This window comes from Ciconia boyciana, chromosome 3 (genome assembly GCF_034638445.1).
Source record: "Ciconia boyciana chromosome 3, ASM3463844v1, whole genome shotgun sequence".
NCBI classification, from domain to species: Eukaryota; Metazoa; Chordata; class Aves; order Ciconiiformes; family Ciconiidae; genus Ciconia; species Ciconia boyciana.
The window spans coordinates 23,401,200-23,416,932 of NC_132936.1; the positions used below are offsets into that span (position 1 = coordinate 23,401,200).

Genomic DNA, 15,733 nt, shown 5'->3' on the forward strand with positions numbered 1-15,733 from the left:
TCAGACTTCCACACGTCGACCAGCTGTCTTCCTGCTGGTAAATTAAACATTTCCAGAACACAGACCTGAGTACAGAAACCTGACCATGTACACTGAGAAGGTTTTGGAGTGGTTCCCAGCAGACTTGTCACCTGGGTCTATTAGCACTGTCCCAGCCACTGCCTGGCCATGTTCAGGGCATTGGCGTAGGCCAGGGATTATTCCCAGAAGGCAGTTTGGATGCAGCCATCCTGTTTTGGAGGGTATGTCATATCCATACTAGTACCACAAACCAAAATCTTTTCTCAGAGACAGTTCTAACTTTCCAAGTACTTAGACCAAATAAGATATATTCTATTCTGTTCTTTGGTTTTGGCTATGGTTGCACCTTCCCTAGGTGAATGTAGATAACAGCACAAACTTTTCAGTGAGTGGCAGGTCTCAGTGCCTGCCCTAGACCCCCACAGCCTATAAACAGATCCAGACAGCAACTAGACATATGTATTAAAACAAAGAATATGTTTCAAGAAAAAAAGCCTTTCTGATCTGTTAAATCCTGAAGGCAGGTGCTTACTAGTAGGTCAATACCAAATGGTGTGTCTTCTGTCAGTTTTCCTTGTATTGCAAACACCCTGCTCAAAACATAATTTATTAAAACACGAGTACGATGCTGCTGGTGGGGTTGACAGCTGTGGCTGTTCATGGTCCCAAAGGATGTAATGGCATAGTTACCACTAACCGCAGTCGGAAAAGGAGGAAGCTTTTTGTAATACTGTGAAATATTATTAGGGGCTCTGTTGAGAATTTGCCGCAAACACTGCATTAGGAATAACTGAGCAGCCCCGCTACTGCTGACAGGTATCTTTTAAATCCTCATTTTTCCTTCAAACTGAGGGGCAGCACCTTGAATGTGCCAGCCTAACATACACGTTTTTTTTCCAGTGAATTTCAGGCACAAATGCGACAACTATTCTGGTTCTTGTATGTCTGTCTTGCAAAAATCTGCAAATTTCAGCAGCCCTTAAGCAGGCAGAAAATTTCTTGTCTCACAGGAATACAAAGTGCTGATCCTAAACCTGGGTTTTCACCACAAGCCATCTCCTCCCAGTACGTCTCTGTCTCCCTGTCACTGTGGTTACCCTTCATGTCTGGCAGATTCCTATGAAGGATGTAGCAAGGGATGATGGTTATGGAGCCTTCCTTCCTCCCCCAGCACAGCTCAGTAATCCCCGTTGCCTGCCGAGTACCCTTTGTACCGCTGGCCACGCTGCTGAGCCAGAAGGAAGGTTTTGAACAGCATTCCTGCATGTATAGTAGGGCTGAATAGCATTTCTGGCATGTATTATGAGAAATTACATAATTCAAGATGTCAGCTGTATTAGCTGGCTTTTTAGCTTGTTTACCAGGATGGAGGGAGCTAATGCACAGAAATAAAATGGGGCTTATACTGTCTTAGTCCTCTGCTTGGGTGGACAGGATAGCTCAGGACTGGGGTCTAACAGAGCACCAGTAAACCTGTAATAAAACCTGAATATTGACAGTTTTGGTGCTATAAAAACATGCATTGGCTGCAAAACGTATGCAGTTGGGTTTCATAAGAATAAGCCTAGTTTTCTATCACTATCCTGAAGAGGATAAAATGAAAATTAGAAAAGCCTTCACTTAACCTTCAACAGACCTTTGACATGTGTGCATGTTTCTCCTCTGAGTTTTATCACGCGTCCTTGCAAGGAGTCTTTTCTCTTAAATTCTGTTTCTAGTTTGACAAAAGTAAGCCCCTATTTTGGTGTTTTGTGTTGCTCAAAGATTCAGCAAATTGAACATTAAAAATGCATAAACAATAAAAATGCATATTTGTATCTGAATAAATAATTGTATTTAACAACATACAAATAGGTAAATGTAACTGATTTAACAGAAGCATTAAAATTCTGAAATCATTTCTTTTAAGTTACTCTTGGAAAGGAGTATGTTTTACTCCAAGTGGGAATAAAAATGAAGTGCAGGGTCTGACCACTGCTGTTTTCCACAGATGGCAGAAGCAGGGCATATGCCCAGCCGCTGCCATCTGACCACCACCTCTATCAAACTGCTAGCACAGCCAGCATGATCCCCAGCCCGCTTTCAGCCTAGGCCACCTGCCTCTCTTCTAGATAGTGCCCAGGCATATTTCAGGGACTAACCTTGTTGGATGCAGCCACCCTCTCTATAGGATAAGAAAGTTTAACCATACAGGTCAGCTGGCCGAAGGGCCAGGTAATGGACCTGGCTTATTTCTGAGTATAGCTATAGCCTAAATGACTCAAATTTTGCTGAATTTTTCAAAAATGAAATGCACCTAAATATCTAGATTACTCACTGAAGATAAACGCATTTCAATTCTTTCTTTGTGAATGCTGTTTCAAAAGACTAAATAGTATGTTGCACTACTTAGTCCTATAACATCAAGTCGAAGGCCAGTGTAATTTATTATTACTATTAAATTGCATTTGAGTGAAATGTAATGCAATAAGGCTTGCTGTGGTGGAGACAGCACACATACTTGAATCTGCTTCCTTTCCAACCTTTTGCTTTCTTGGAACAGTGCCAGCAATCCCATTTATTGTGGAAATTATCTTAACTCCCAGTAGTTCCAGGAGAAAAAAATATTAAACATTTTTACTATTTTTTTATTTTGCATTATGATTAGACATACAAAATCTTTTGGATGTCAGTTTTGGTATCCTATGAAAAAATATAGGTCTTCTGGAGGTGAAATGCCATCCCTTTCATTTCAGTCCATTGTTTTCTGCTGTGCTGTGATGCTGTTGGGAATGGAGTGTGTCGTGGTTTAGCTTCAGCTGGCAACCAAGCACCACACAGCCACTCACTCACCCTGCCCCCTGGGTGGGATAGCGGAGAGAATCTGAAGAGCACAAGTAAGAAAACTTGTGGGCTGAGATAAGAACAGTTTAATAATAGAAATTTAATATAATAATAATAATAATAATAATAATAATAATAATAATAATAATTTGTAATTAAAAGGAAAATAACAAGAGAGGGAGAGAGAGGAGCAAAACCCAGGGAAAAACAGAAAAACAAGTGATGCAACCGCTCACCACCCACCGACCGATGCCCAGCCCGTCCCTGAGCAGCGATCGCTGCCCCCCGGCCAACTCCCCCAGTTTATATACTGAGCATGGCATCATATGGTATGGAATAGCCCTTTGGCCAGTTTGGGTCAGCTGTCCTGGCTGTGTCCCCTCCCAGCTTCTTGTGCACCTGGCAGAGCATGGGGAGCTGAAAAGTCCTTGACCAGTGTAAACATTACTTAGCAACAACTAAAACATCAGTGTGCTATCAACATTATTCTCATACCAAATGCAAAACACAGCACTATGCCAGCTACTAGGAAGAAAATTAACTCTATCCCAGCCAAAACCAGGACAGAGTTAAACTGTGTTGGAAGGTAGTTTGTAGAAGGTAGCTTGTAGAAGGTAGGTAGCGTGCTGCTAGGTATTTTCATTTACAGTAAAGGTAAAAACAGATGAACAGTTTATGGAACTGGTAGCTGAAACAAAGAGAATGTCTGTCCTAAATAAGTTTTGTGCAGTCGTGGAAGAGAGACTGACCCACATGATTTGTAAGCGTATCCTTCCAACCTAGTAAATGTCATTTCTCTGTATTTGTGACAAAAGAAAGCAAAGCTGAGAGATGGAAGCATCGGAGACACTGGGATCCAGAAAGGAAAGCTGAAAAGAAAACAAGAATTTGGGACTATGTGATGGAAAAACAATTCTATGACTGAAGATAATGTTCCAGTTATTTGATGCTTCTCGTTTTCAGGAACAGAGTACTTAATATACCGATTATGTAAATGAACAGGATAGCACTGTAGAAATAGCAAGTTCCATTTTCAGTATCTCCTTTTTGAAGTGTTGCAAAAGACTCTGAAAACTGTCTAAACATTTAGTCAAAAGGGATAACAATAGCATTTAGCCCAAAGTTAACACGCTCTATTTGAAGACCATACTGGTATCACTCACGCAAATGAATAGTCGTGCTGTGCTGAAGTTTTCCATTATGCTCTGAAGTGACTCATGGGAAACTAGATGCCGCAAACATGAGGATGAAATAGGTTAAGCTACAATAAAATAAAATCAGTGACAGCAATGTGTACTTTTGTTTTGTGATCCTCTAATGGCAGACCTTACTTGTCCAGATACCTTATGCTGATGGGTGAGCAGACAGAAAGACATGTGAGCAGAGAAGCAGTACAAAAATGTAGGGTTTCAATGAGGAAGCAAATCTGCCGTAGCACAAATTATTTGGTGGACTGCTACAGTATAGTACTAGTGGTGCTTTGATTTGTCTTGCTGTATTCTCCATCTAAACTTCTGCCAGGTTTTGGCTGCTCTACGGAAGTGAGCGTCTCAAACTCCGAGTCATGTTCACAGAGAAAGCAGCTGTGCCCCCCTCAAATGTTTAACACCTTTGCATTGGATATTATTAAAGCCCAAAGCACACTTGAAGAGCACAATGCATGTCTATATTTCAGCCACTCTACTTTACAGTCTGGTATCTCAACACAAAACCACTTTTTTTCAGTAGCTGAAGCTAATATGCTTAAGTATGACCTGAAATGGTTGCGCCACAAGTGTTTTCTGGGCTTATGGTAAACCAGATCAAAGCAGTGATCTGATTTAAAATAACCTTTCCCTGCCCTTCCCCTTTTCAGAGTGAGAGATTGCAACTCTCCGTGGCCATACTAACTTATGCTGACTTAAAGAATATCTGGACTATGACCCAAGGCATGTCCACATGTTCTGTTCTGCAGACTATTATGGCAACAAAAACATTGCCAAAGCACACAGCAAGGGAGCTAAACTGCAACAAGAAGATCTGACAGCACTTAACTGCCAGAGCCCTTGGCTCAGCAGAAATCACGGAACAGCACCAGCTCCTCCAAGACATGTGGGAAATCTCCATTAAAAAAAAGAAATCCTACCGTTTGTAACCAGTTGTGCTAACCATAGCACACTTACGACATGAGAAAGTGAAAAACAAATGAGAAGTTTGGAAGCACTGCATGAGACCAAACCTCTATCTTTTCATCCATCTTTGCCCATGACAGTGCCAATGCCATATCGTTTAGTGATGGACAAATTTGTGGGTATTTCTACTAGAGAAATACCACTTGGTAATACGCAGAGAGAAGTCTTGATATTTCCAGCTGTATGCAAGAGTGCACATGTGGAGGAGTGGGTGTGCTGCAAAAACGTCACAGATTGAGAGTTTAAGCACAGCTTCCTTGCTAGAGAAATTAATGTCCTATTTCAATGCTATCCATTGCTGCACACCAGTGATGCAAGCCTTTTTTAATTTTTAAGGGTAAACTTCAATTTGCCATTAACTCTTCTTCTGCATTTTAAATTAGGAATGGTTTTGAAGCCATTCCTGAGAAATATTTTCAATAGAATTGATGGGAAAAATCACTAGAAATGTAACCTTCATCTTTTATATGCTTTTTATTTATCTTTGTTTTTTTCCTCAATCTTCTGACTCTAAAAAGCCTCATTACACACTTCATTAGTAGCTTTCTAAGGCCCTGTAGTGTAGTAGCATCTACTCAGAGGCTCTGAGGGGTGAAATTGGAGATTTACTGAGGAGAGTTTGAGGGCTAATTACAAAGCCTTATCAACTAATAATGCAATCAGTGGGCCACTGGCACAGTGATAGTGTTCTCTGATACAGTCAATAAGATCTGGGTTAGATTAGTCCACAAGGTTAAGAGGGAATGCTGATGAAGGGCAGCTAGTCATCTGGCTACCTAGGAAGTATCTTCTACGGGGTCAGAAGAGAGTCCCCATCCTTTCTTCCTCTGCAGAATAATAGGAAATGCTCTTAGGCAGTATTAGGCACCTTGTTCTTTTAGAAGTAGCATAGTGTGAAACTCAGGGAGTAATTGAGCCCGGATCTCCTGCCTCATTGTAGCAAATACCAGCTTTATGTTGTAGGGCTGAAATGTATTACCTTGGATTAGGGATGGAAAGGGGATCCTACGGCTCTGAACAAAGTACAGAGTCTTCTCAGGAATAAAACAGGCTTTTGTCAGAAAGATGCAATTATGCGATGGATTGTGGTGAACATGCAGTAAGATTCAGGCCAGTCTCACAAGCACAAATACTGAGATCCAAGAGAAACTATGTTTCTAGTTTCTGGTGCTTATTCATTCCTGCTTTCAACAAATATATTAGTTTTACTTTTCATTTGAAAAGGATCAAAAGCTGCATTTGTCATTTGTTTAGTTTTTAATAAAAACTAAATGACACTATAAAGTATGTGTGTAGAAACACTTTTCTTCAGGGAAGGATTTGAAAATTAAGATGCTTTTGGTTGAAAAGCAGGAATCGTGTATATATTTTCGCTTCTCCCAATTTTACTCTATTTTTTTCCCCAGAAATTATATAGTCTCATTAATATCTTCAACTTCAGCATGAGAAGGCCACTTATTTGCTTAAGACCTATTGGCTTTAATGGACTTACATGTATGTTTAAATTAAGCTCATGCTCAGATGCTTTACTGAGTCCTGATGGTCTGTAGTCTACATTTGTTCTGCCTAATTATGATTTTTTGCATGTGTACATGTATATGTACCAAAAGCAAATAAAAGGAAAAAAAAAGTGAGATAGCTTCCTGAAGAAAATTATGACTGTTTCAATTCCATAATGGATTTAGGAACATACATCCAATATTTGAGTTCTGCTTAGATCCTCAGATCCATTTACTGAACTGCTACATGATGCTTTAAATGCCTCTAAGTTTTTGCCTAACATCTGCCTGAGTTTTGTTGTTGCTGACCAGTTTGCTGCCTACTTCCCAGGGCAAGCTCAAAACAGGATATTGGAACAAGACTTTTAGGATTAGCTGTATGTGCACATCTGTCACCTCTTACAAACAATAGCTCTGAGTTTAGATTTCCCACATCAGACTTTTTTTATTGCATGCACATTCTGCGTGATTTGGCGTACAGGCTTGATTGAGCCTACATCCTCTGTATCTTTGCAAGGAGTGATCAAACCACCAGACTGTTTAACTATTCCGGATGATTTCCTGTCATTCTCTTCTGGTTCATGTTGTACAAAATCCCTAAATACTTACTGACGAGAAAGGTTCTCTCCTACCAGTGATTAGTAGGCATTTCATAAGGATGGAAACAGCAGTCTCCGCCTCTTTCCTAACATATTCCTGTAATAAATCAAACGTTCCAATATCTTTCAGGTACCTTTTTAAAAAAAGTCTATGGGTCAATTATGAAATATATAGATGTCTTAAAAATTTAACTTGGCTCAAATTCTCATATCCATCACTGATCAAAGAGAAGCCCCATTCTGGCAAAGATTAGAGAAGAAATTCTTCACTACAGATAAATTCACTAGATTTATGTGTACTTTCAGTTTTTTCAAAGAACCAGACTAACTGTGCTATTCCAAAGGGAGAATCAGACTTAATGTCTATACTCTGAGTTCTCCAATGGGCTGCACACAAGCACATCTGTGCCCCTTTGCAGAGCTCTATTGACTTCAGCAGGGATCCACAGAGACACAGTATGCCTCGCAGCTGCTATACAATGGCACTGCTAGCTAAGCTTAATCATTAGATTCTGGTCGATGAGTTATTTCATCTACCTACAAAGACATAGTTAAGATAGATCCAGATAGAGAAATGAATATCCATTGAAATGCAAATCTCTCAATAAAATGGGTTTTGATAACTTATGCTACCTTGCTAATCCTAATGCACCTCCCTTTTAGGTGCCCAAGATGAATTCTTTTACAAATTTTATCTTTTTGTCCCAGGATGATACTTCTGAATTGCACATACTGATTTAAACAGAGGTGATTGTACTTTCTGTAATGTTCCCATTCATTCTCAGATTTTTGGACAAATGCAGGCATGATCATGAAAATAAAAAGGTACTATTTTAGAATATTACAATTCCAAAAATTAATTTGATGGAAAATGGACTTCCTTTATATCTGATGCTCCCTTAATAAACCTGATAGACCCATTCAGAGTCAGAAGGTGACTTTCTTGCTGTGACTTTGAGAGACCTGGGAATATTTTCATTCACTTTTGATACCTTCTTGACCCAGGGTGCACTGGTGGCTGAACATTTGACAGAGAACAGGTACTCTGGGGAGTGATCATAATTCTGAATGTGAGTAGATCAAGGAATGACCTTGGCAAGTGTACGACATTTGCTGCATTGTTGGCATCATGACCATAGTTCTTTAAGCAAAGGTATTAGGATTATTACAAAGTATATAATATCAATCACTTATTAGAAAATAAAATACAGACAGTAAAAAAAAAAAAGCAGTGTGACAGAGATCCCTTTATCAGGACTCACACACCCCATGTTCCCACTAGGGTTGTCTTGAGTGTCAAGTACCGCTGCTCAGGAATCTGAATTTGTAGGGAGAAATTGCAGGGTTTCTTTGTTTTGTTTTGACCCGGGCTCAGCTATAAGCTGTAAAACCATGTCAGCCTCTAAATCTGGCATTTCAAGGTGTGCTAAAAGTGAAACCATGTTGTTTTACTATCATACATACCTTTTCACCAAATGACAAAAAGATTTGTCTTCTGCGAAACATGCAATGGTTGCATAAATCACAGTACAGGACTGCATGTTGTAATTCTAGCTTACAGTAATACTTGTCATGCAGCAATGACAAGAGACTTCAAGAAACATGCCACAAACCATCCTGGGTGTTCATCAGCATCTCAACTCAGTGATGACAAAGCATGGGCTAAGTGCTGCACAAAGTAATAGGCTTCAAGTGAGTAGTGCAAGGTGCTGTGGTACAGACTGCAGCGGGAACGCCTCAAATCCCCCAGCACTATATGCTGAAGTCATTGGGCTGTTTCAGACACTATCCATGGTCATATAAACTTTCCAAAAGTTATATAAAACAATGGAATGCAGGAAAAAAACCCCAAAGTTAATTATTTGCTGTCTATAAAGTAAAGGAAGCATCTTACTCCTTTTAAAAATACACAATTAATAGAGGAGGAAATAGGTGGCTAAATAATAGATGGCTAAAGATGAGGAAATAAGAGTCCTTCCCTTTTCATTAGTTAATGCTTGATTGCAGCTATTGGGTTAGCTTCCGTAATTGTTCCTTTCATTAAAACATGTTCTAAATAGCCCTCTAGTTTGACAAGTCTTCTGTTACAATGGCGTAAGTGGGGAAAAGATAAGGAGATGTAGATGTGCTCTTCCATCTCCTGAAATCTCTTGACAAATGTTATCTAATTATTTTTTATTACTATATAAGTAAACTTAAACTTCTTCCTACATTTTCACTGTACTGAGTCCTGTTAAGATTGGCTACAAGACATAGCAAAACACAGAAGGAAATTTGTTTTCTGGAGTACAAAGAGTAAAAAAAAGGGTTTTTTTCTTTTCTTTTTTTTAGTGCATCTTGTTGCTTGTAGGGCCAAAGTAACAGGTATTTTTCCACAATTATTTTCCCTCATTCTGCTCTTAAATTTCAGTTTTGGTGAGGTGTGGGCAAGAATAGTTAGCTTCTACAAGAAGGAGAAGAGTTTGCGCTTTTGTGGAAGCCAATGTCCCCAGGAAGGGAGTAGGATTAGACGGCTGTAGCAGGGGTAAACTGGACTTTGCTGACAGATAGGGGTGTTAAGGGTACTTTTGAAATCTACAGAGGACAGAATTAGGACAAGCGGCCAAATGCTGGCTTCTGTGATGGTGTTTTGGAAGATCTTGAGCAGGACAACTGTGAGCTGGGAATTAAGAGGATTCTAGGGAGCAGTAAGGATTAGGATCTGGGTTGGTCAGGAATGAAGGAGAGGTGTACTTGGGGGTTTTGGTAAATGTGAGTTCTGGGGCTGGAGGAAAGGGCAGCTTTCAGATAGGAGCAGCAGGGCATATGAGGTTTGGATACAGAGGCCTGAGTCTTTGCAGACTAGAGGAATGCAAGGAAAGGGAGGCTGTGATGCAAGACTCCTAGAAACTTCTAAGCAGGAACTCTTTTTTGGACTGCTGCCTCTTCCCTTATTCTTTATCTATGTTTTGCTGTTGGAATATGCAACCTAACCTCTTTCCCATTCACTCTATATCAGGGTGACATACTATCCCAGATATACCATCAGATATGCTATCAGATATACTGTCCCAGATAAGCATGCCATACTGTAGTTCACTTTATGTGGTTATAATACAGTATTTTGTCCTCCCCAAATACACTCAGGCAATCTGCTGAGCACTGAAAGTGATGTTGCAAATTTAGCTATCTTCACTGAGAGTCCTAAAGCTTTGCTTTTAGAGTAGAGATTCTCAAGACCTGCAAGGTCATTACATGGGACTGCCTTATTCCTAAAAGTTTCTCTAGGCTTTGAGCCTTGCTTGCAGCTAAGATACTTATTAAATTTAAGACCTCTTCCTAGCTGCCCTGAACTTTCCGTAGCCAATGGAAAGGGGAAAGCAACCCTTGAGGGCAAAAAGGCTTTTAAAAGGGAATACATTCCTAAGATCTTGTTTGTTTGTAAAAGCAAATGGGAAGAGGACCGACATACCAATTTAATTTTTCCTATTAGTCTCATCCTCTTTCTCCTTTTCCATAGTACCGAACTTTAGAGTCACCTCTTTGATGTTAATGTGTGTATTTGTGTGTGGTCCTAGAGATGAACTGTCAAACCATCTCATGTGCTCATGCTTGTCTTGCCTTTCTTCAGTGATCAGCTGAGATATAAGATCATCTACTACAGAGCATAAAAGAAAATTATTTTCTTTTATCAAAGTGATAGAGCTGTGGTGTTTTGGAAATGAAGGTCAAGAATTTTGTTCCTAAGCTTATAGATGGGGTGGATGTCATTAAAAAGCCAGCATTTACCAATGCCACATGTCGTCTGTGCTTTGTAGCTTTGTTGACAAGCGTGAAAGTTCCTTGAGCAACAGATAATGACATTTGAGAGCAACTTCCTGATGTAACTTCTGGGTCTATGGCGTTTTGGTTCTGGATCATGTTTATAGCAAGATCATAATTTTTACCATGCATTGAGACATTTAGCCTAGAAGATAACTTTGGGTGTGTGTCTTAGAAATGAAAACTAATCTTTCTTTTTATCAAGAAAATTTCAAAGTATTAATCAAATGGATGTGAAATTGCTTTTACAGCCTAATATATGTAATATTTATTTTATTTTGCTACAGTCCTATGAATCAATTGCTCTCCTCTGATAAATTAGAAAATATTTAACTATCAGGTGATGTCCAAACTCATCCGTCAAAACTCAGCTGGTTAGCAGTACCATGGAATACTAGGCTTCTTTTCCTAATAAATTATTACTGTAGAAATTGTTGATTGTATTTAGTGATAGCAATACCTCACAAGGATAATGAAATACTAGATTGTTGAGCATTACTTAGCAAAGACAGTTATTAGGAGTCAGTTTAAATTAATTAATTAATACTTTTTAAGTAGTTTATAAAATAATTAATAATTTATAATTTAATTCTATTGCCTCTATCTTTTCTTAATGTGTCCCATGTTTTACTGAAGAAACCTCAAATGCCTCTTTCACAAACTGCTTCTGAACTCAGAATCCCAGATTTTATCACCTGATGACTAGCAGAAGGTCCAGAGAGCACTCATCTAACTGGTTTGAAAAATACTAAATTAACAATACCAGACAGATTTAGTAAAGCATGTGCAAAGAATCAGAATGACACAAAGCAGGTGACAGTCATCAGCCTGCTTCCTATAGAGGAAAGGAGGTTTAGTTACATCCAACAACTAAATATAGATAGGGAGGCACTACACTGCTTCACCTAATCTATTATATTTGTCTTCATATCTATGGGAACAAAAAAATGCTGCTACCGTTCCTGTTTTCATCATCTAAAACCAAATTAGACCCACTATCAGACAGCTATCTTAATCTGCAAATCACTTTGACTGTAATGACTTAATTAACCTCTGATCACATGCCTGCATCAATCTCATACATTTTCATTTTGGTTTTAGCAGTTATGGCATAGTTTCTATATAGTTTACCTCTGTCTTGAGGTTACAGAGGTATTCCATAGAAGGCACTGGATAAAGACAGGAAGAAAAAAATGTTTGTCCTCCAGGGAAATTTCTTAAGAGTTAAAAAATAATGCCTGCCTTACGCCAAGATGAAAATAAAAACCTGTCCTTTTTTTGAAGAAGAAGAAGGCAGGTCATCTTAGAGAAGCAGATAGCCCAACCATTGGCGGATGCACTGAGGAAGCAAGGCTATGTCTATGTTGACCCTGAGATCACCAAGCCAGGGAGAACACATGGAAGTGCTTGAGAGCAGATGTCCCAAGTATAAGGTCGAGCGGGGGTCTATAAATCCCATCTGCTCTTGTAGCTGGTGATGTGAGGGACCCTGGGTCATCTCACATGTCTGACATCAAAGGACATGGCCACACACGGAGATGGAGCTCAATACTATTTTCTACTATAGTCAGAGCCATGATAAAGGGTCTGAGATTCCTCCCTGAGAGCTCCTCAGGGATTGCTTCCAGCCCAAACTCAGGTTGTGTCCACTTTGTGAGGAAGGCTGAGTCCTTCCTCAAGCACCGGCCTATGGTCACGCTCAATGTTTGATAAGTACAGTCTAAGAAACAAGGTCCTTGTTTGTGCCTCATTTTGCACCAGGAGTTGAACCTGTGGCTTTCTCATTCACTGAGTCGTCTGGTCCTTCCAGAGAGGAAGCTTCCCCTTTCACAGGGAAATTCCTGACAGCCCAGGCATGTGTCACAGCCATGGCTGCACTGAGTAACTCTGCCAGCTCAGCGTCAAATAGATGTATTACCAACACTTACAGATGTTCAACTGGCACAAATCTATTGTTCCCAGAAACTGTGTTTTTGTTAAAGCTACCTTTAAGGAATAAATGTAAAAAATTCCTATTTGCCACATGAAACCCAATGTTTTCTGAAACATGAATTAATTTGTGCACTGCTGTTTAGGGACGAGTGTCACATGGCTCCTAAAATCTGATTTTCAGAGGTTCTGAGAACTCTGGTAAACCTTGTTCACAACTTTATTTTTTTTTAAATTTTGTATTCAAAACAAAGTTCTTCTCTTAGGCTTCTTTTATTTTCCTGGAATGACAGATAAACAATATATTTGACATAAAACATGAAGACTAACATACCATTGTAGTGAAAGCATACTGAAAGGGGCTCAGTGTGGTGTTAGGGTCCCAGTCCTCCAAATGGGGAGATGTGTTGTAACAAAAGCATTTCTAGAGCTTCATGCAGTTGCTCTGAGTACCTTATTAATCTATTTTTTTTAGCTGAACATGGGATATTTTGATCTTTTGTAAAAATATATCAAACCTTTGAAGATAAAAGGTCTCTTGATGCCTAACACCTTGATGAAAAACAGATGACAAGTAACAGATTTTATCTATGAAGAAACATTTTTAGTTACTTTGGTTTATGCTTTAGCTCTGGTTCTTGTTCCTGTTGACCTAGACATTCTCTTTTAGTAAAGTTCAACATTAATAACCAGAAGGATTGATGATATTTAAATACAACAAAGACTTAAAATTTCATGTCATCTAGGTAGCAGAACTGCAGACAGATTCTCTGCTTGTGCTAAGGCATTTGACTACAACAGATCTATGATGCTTTATATAGAGAGAGATTTTGACCCTGGGGAATGGATTTGTGAGTCTCATACAAATTACTGTCTTTAGTGTCCTAACTGATTCCATCTGTAGTTTTACACCCTTTCCTTTTTTCTTCCTCTTTCCTTTGTAGTCAGAGCTACCTTCAAACTGCAAGTGACGTGCCTGGGGGTCACAACCTGGATCCCTCTGCAAACTACAATTCCCCAAAGTTTCGCTCAAGGAATCAGAGCTATATGAGAGCAGTGAGCACGCTCAGTCAGGCCAGCTGTGTTAGTCAGGTGGGAAATTCTTGTTATAACTTTTCTTATAGGTTAATCACAGATGCGAGAGTTGTTACTAGTAGATGGTTTTAGGTTTTTTTAATTAATATCAAACTGAGGATGTGAATTGTCAAAGTAATTCAGTTCTAAGGAATGTAACCCTTGTTCAAAATTTCAAGAAAAATACTGAATGCTAGAAGCAAAGGGACACTATCACGCATAATATTTTCCATTTAATTTTCATTAAAAATATAAATACTGGTATTTTCATTTTCAGTCTGTATTAAATATTTAAATGTTAAGAAGATTCAGACTGAGCATAAGGGGCACACTCCCACAATACCCATCCTCTGAAAATATCTACTCTGATTTCAGTAAATGTGGGTTGCCAGATTAAGGTATAGATTGAAATAATTATGCTCCAAAGGAGCAGTGATTCATCTCTAAACTCAATCCCTCACTCTTTTTGGGTAAAAGAATAAGTCCCATCAATTACTCTATGTATGGGGACTTCTGAAAAGAGACATTTTTCCATCCCACTGGTTTTATGTTGGTTAGTTAGTACTAATTCATGTCGAAGTGAGATCTGAATCAGGCCTGAAGTGCAAGCAGCCTTATGAAGTATGTGCATGTTCTGTTCAGCAGAGGACTTTACACAAAATTTCCAATGTTTCTAATATTCATTGGTCCTGACATTTCTTCCCTGTGTTGCTTCATGACAGGTGGGCCCTGCCCTCTTCTCAGATATGTGTTACTTTATTTTTATTTGACCATTTAGTGAGGCACCTACGGGTATAGTAGCTAATTATGCACAATGGTTATGTTTAAAAAAATCTTTTTAAAGCAATTCTATATTCATTCACATTCAATTTGTATTGCATGGCTATTCAGGCCTGGATTCAACTCATCTAACCTGAGGCTTTTAACTGAGGCAACAACTAAAGCTTCCTCTGTTGTAATGGAGTGAAAGAGTTTCTTCCAGCACAACGCACATCCCAAGTGGGCTGAGAGCCCTCTGGAAATGCTTGTCAGTCTCCACTGACTGTAGAGAGTTGGGAGGGACCAGTTGCCTGACTAATGCCCTTCAGTCAAATTCCTTAATTTATGTGGGATAAATCTAAGTATAATCTTGTATAGCACACATCAGAATTAGAAACAGACAGTCATTTTCCAAACCTTTCATTACTTTTCATAGCTCCCTTGTGAAACGTGTCCCCATCATTTTCATGCTTTGGTTTTCATTACCTTGGTTTGGTTATTTTCTATTTTTATTACACTCTGGTTTTGAGAAAGTTGCACAAGAATTAGATCCTGCATTCAAAGCAAGTGCTGTTGGCTGTCACCTAACAATACTATAATATAGAACTATTCTAACATCTTCTGCCTCTTTGACCATGTCTGTGCAGAGAGATGTTCACTGAGCTGTCCATAACGACTAATTGGTTTCAGCAGTGGTTAAAATTCTTCATTTCAATGTGCATTACCTGGAAAGTTGTCCAAAATAGATTTCATTTGCAGGTAGATTGCTCAATTGGCCAGATTAAATAAACCTGCTGGGTATAGTTCCTTACTTTCTTTTTCAGTTTTCACTAATCTGTGTAATTTTGTGTCAACAACACACTTCCTACCTCACAGTCTACCTGTTTCCAGACCAGTAATAAATGCATTTAATAGATACTACAAAAAGTAAATGTATTAAAATAACAAGTTCTGAATCTTTGCTGTTTCCTGTTCTTTTTCCATGACACCATCACCTTCTTGTCCTGTCTACATAATAGCAGTTTGTATGATTTGTGGTATTTTTAATGACTTTTTT

General features: G+C 39.0%; 1 protein-coding gene across 1 annotated transcript in view; it reads left to right on the plus strand.

The window, feature by feature from the left end:
- The window catches only part of DLGAP2 (DLG associated protein 2), a 479,848-nt gene that overhangs the window by 412,320 nt on the left and 51,795 nt on the right, over positions 1-15,733 (plus strand). Inside the window, 1 exon segment of the mRNA XM_072857796.1 lies at positions 13,788-13,935. Within this exon segment, the coding sequence (XP_072713897.1) occupies positions 13,788-13,935 (148 nt within the window).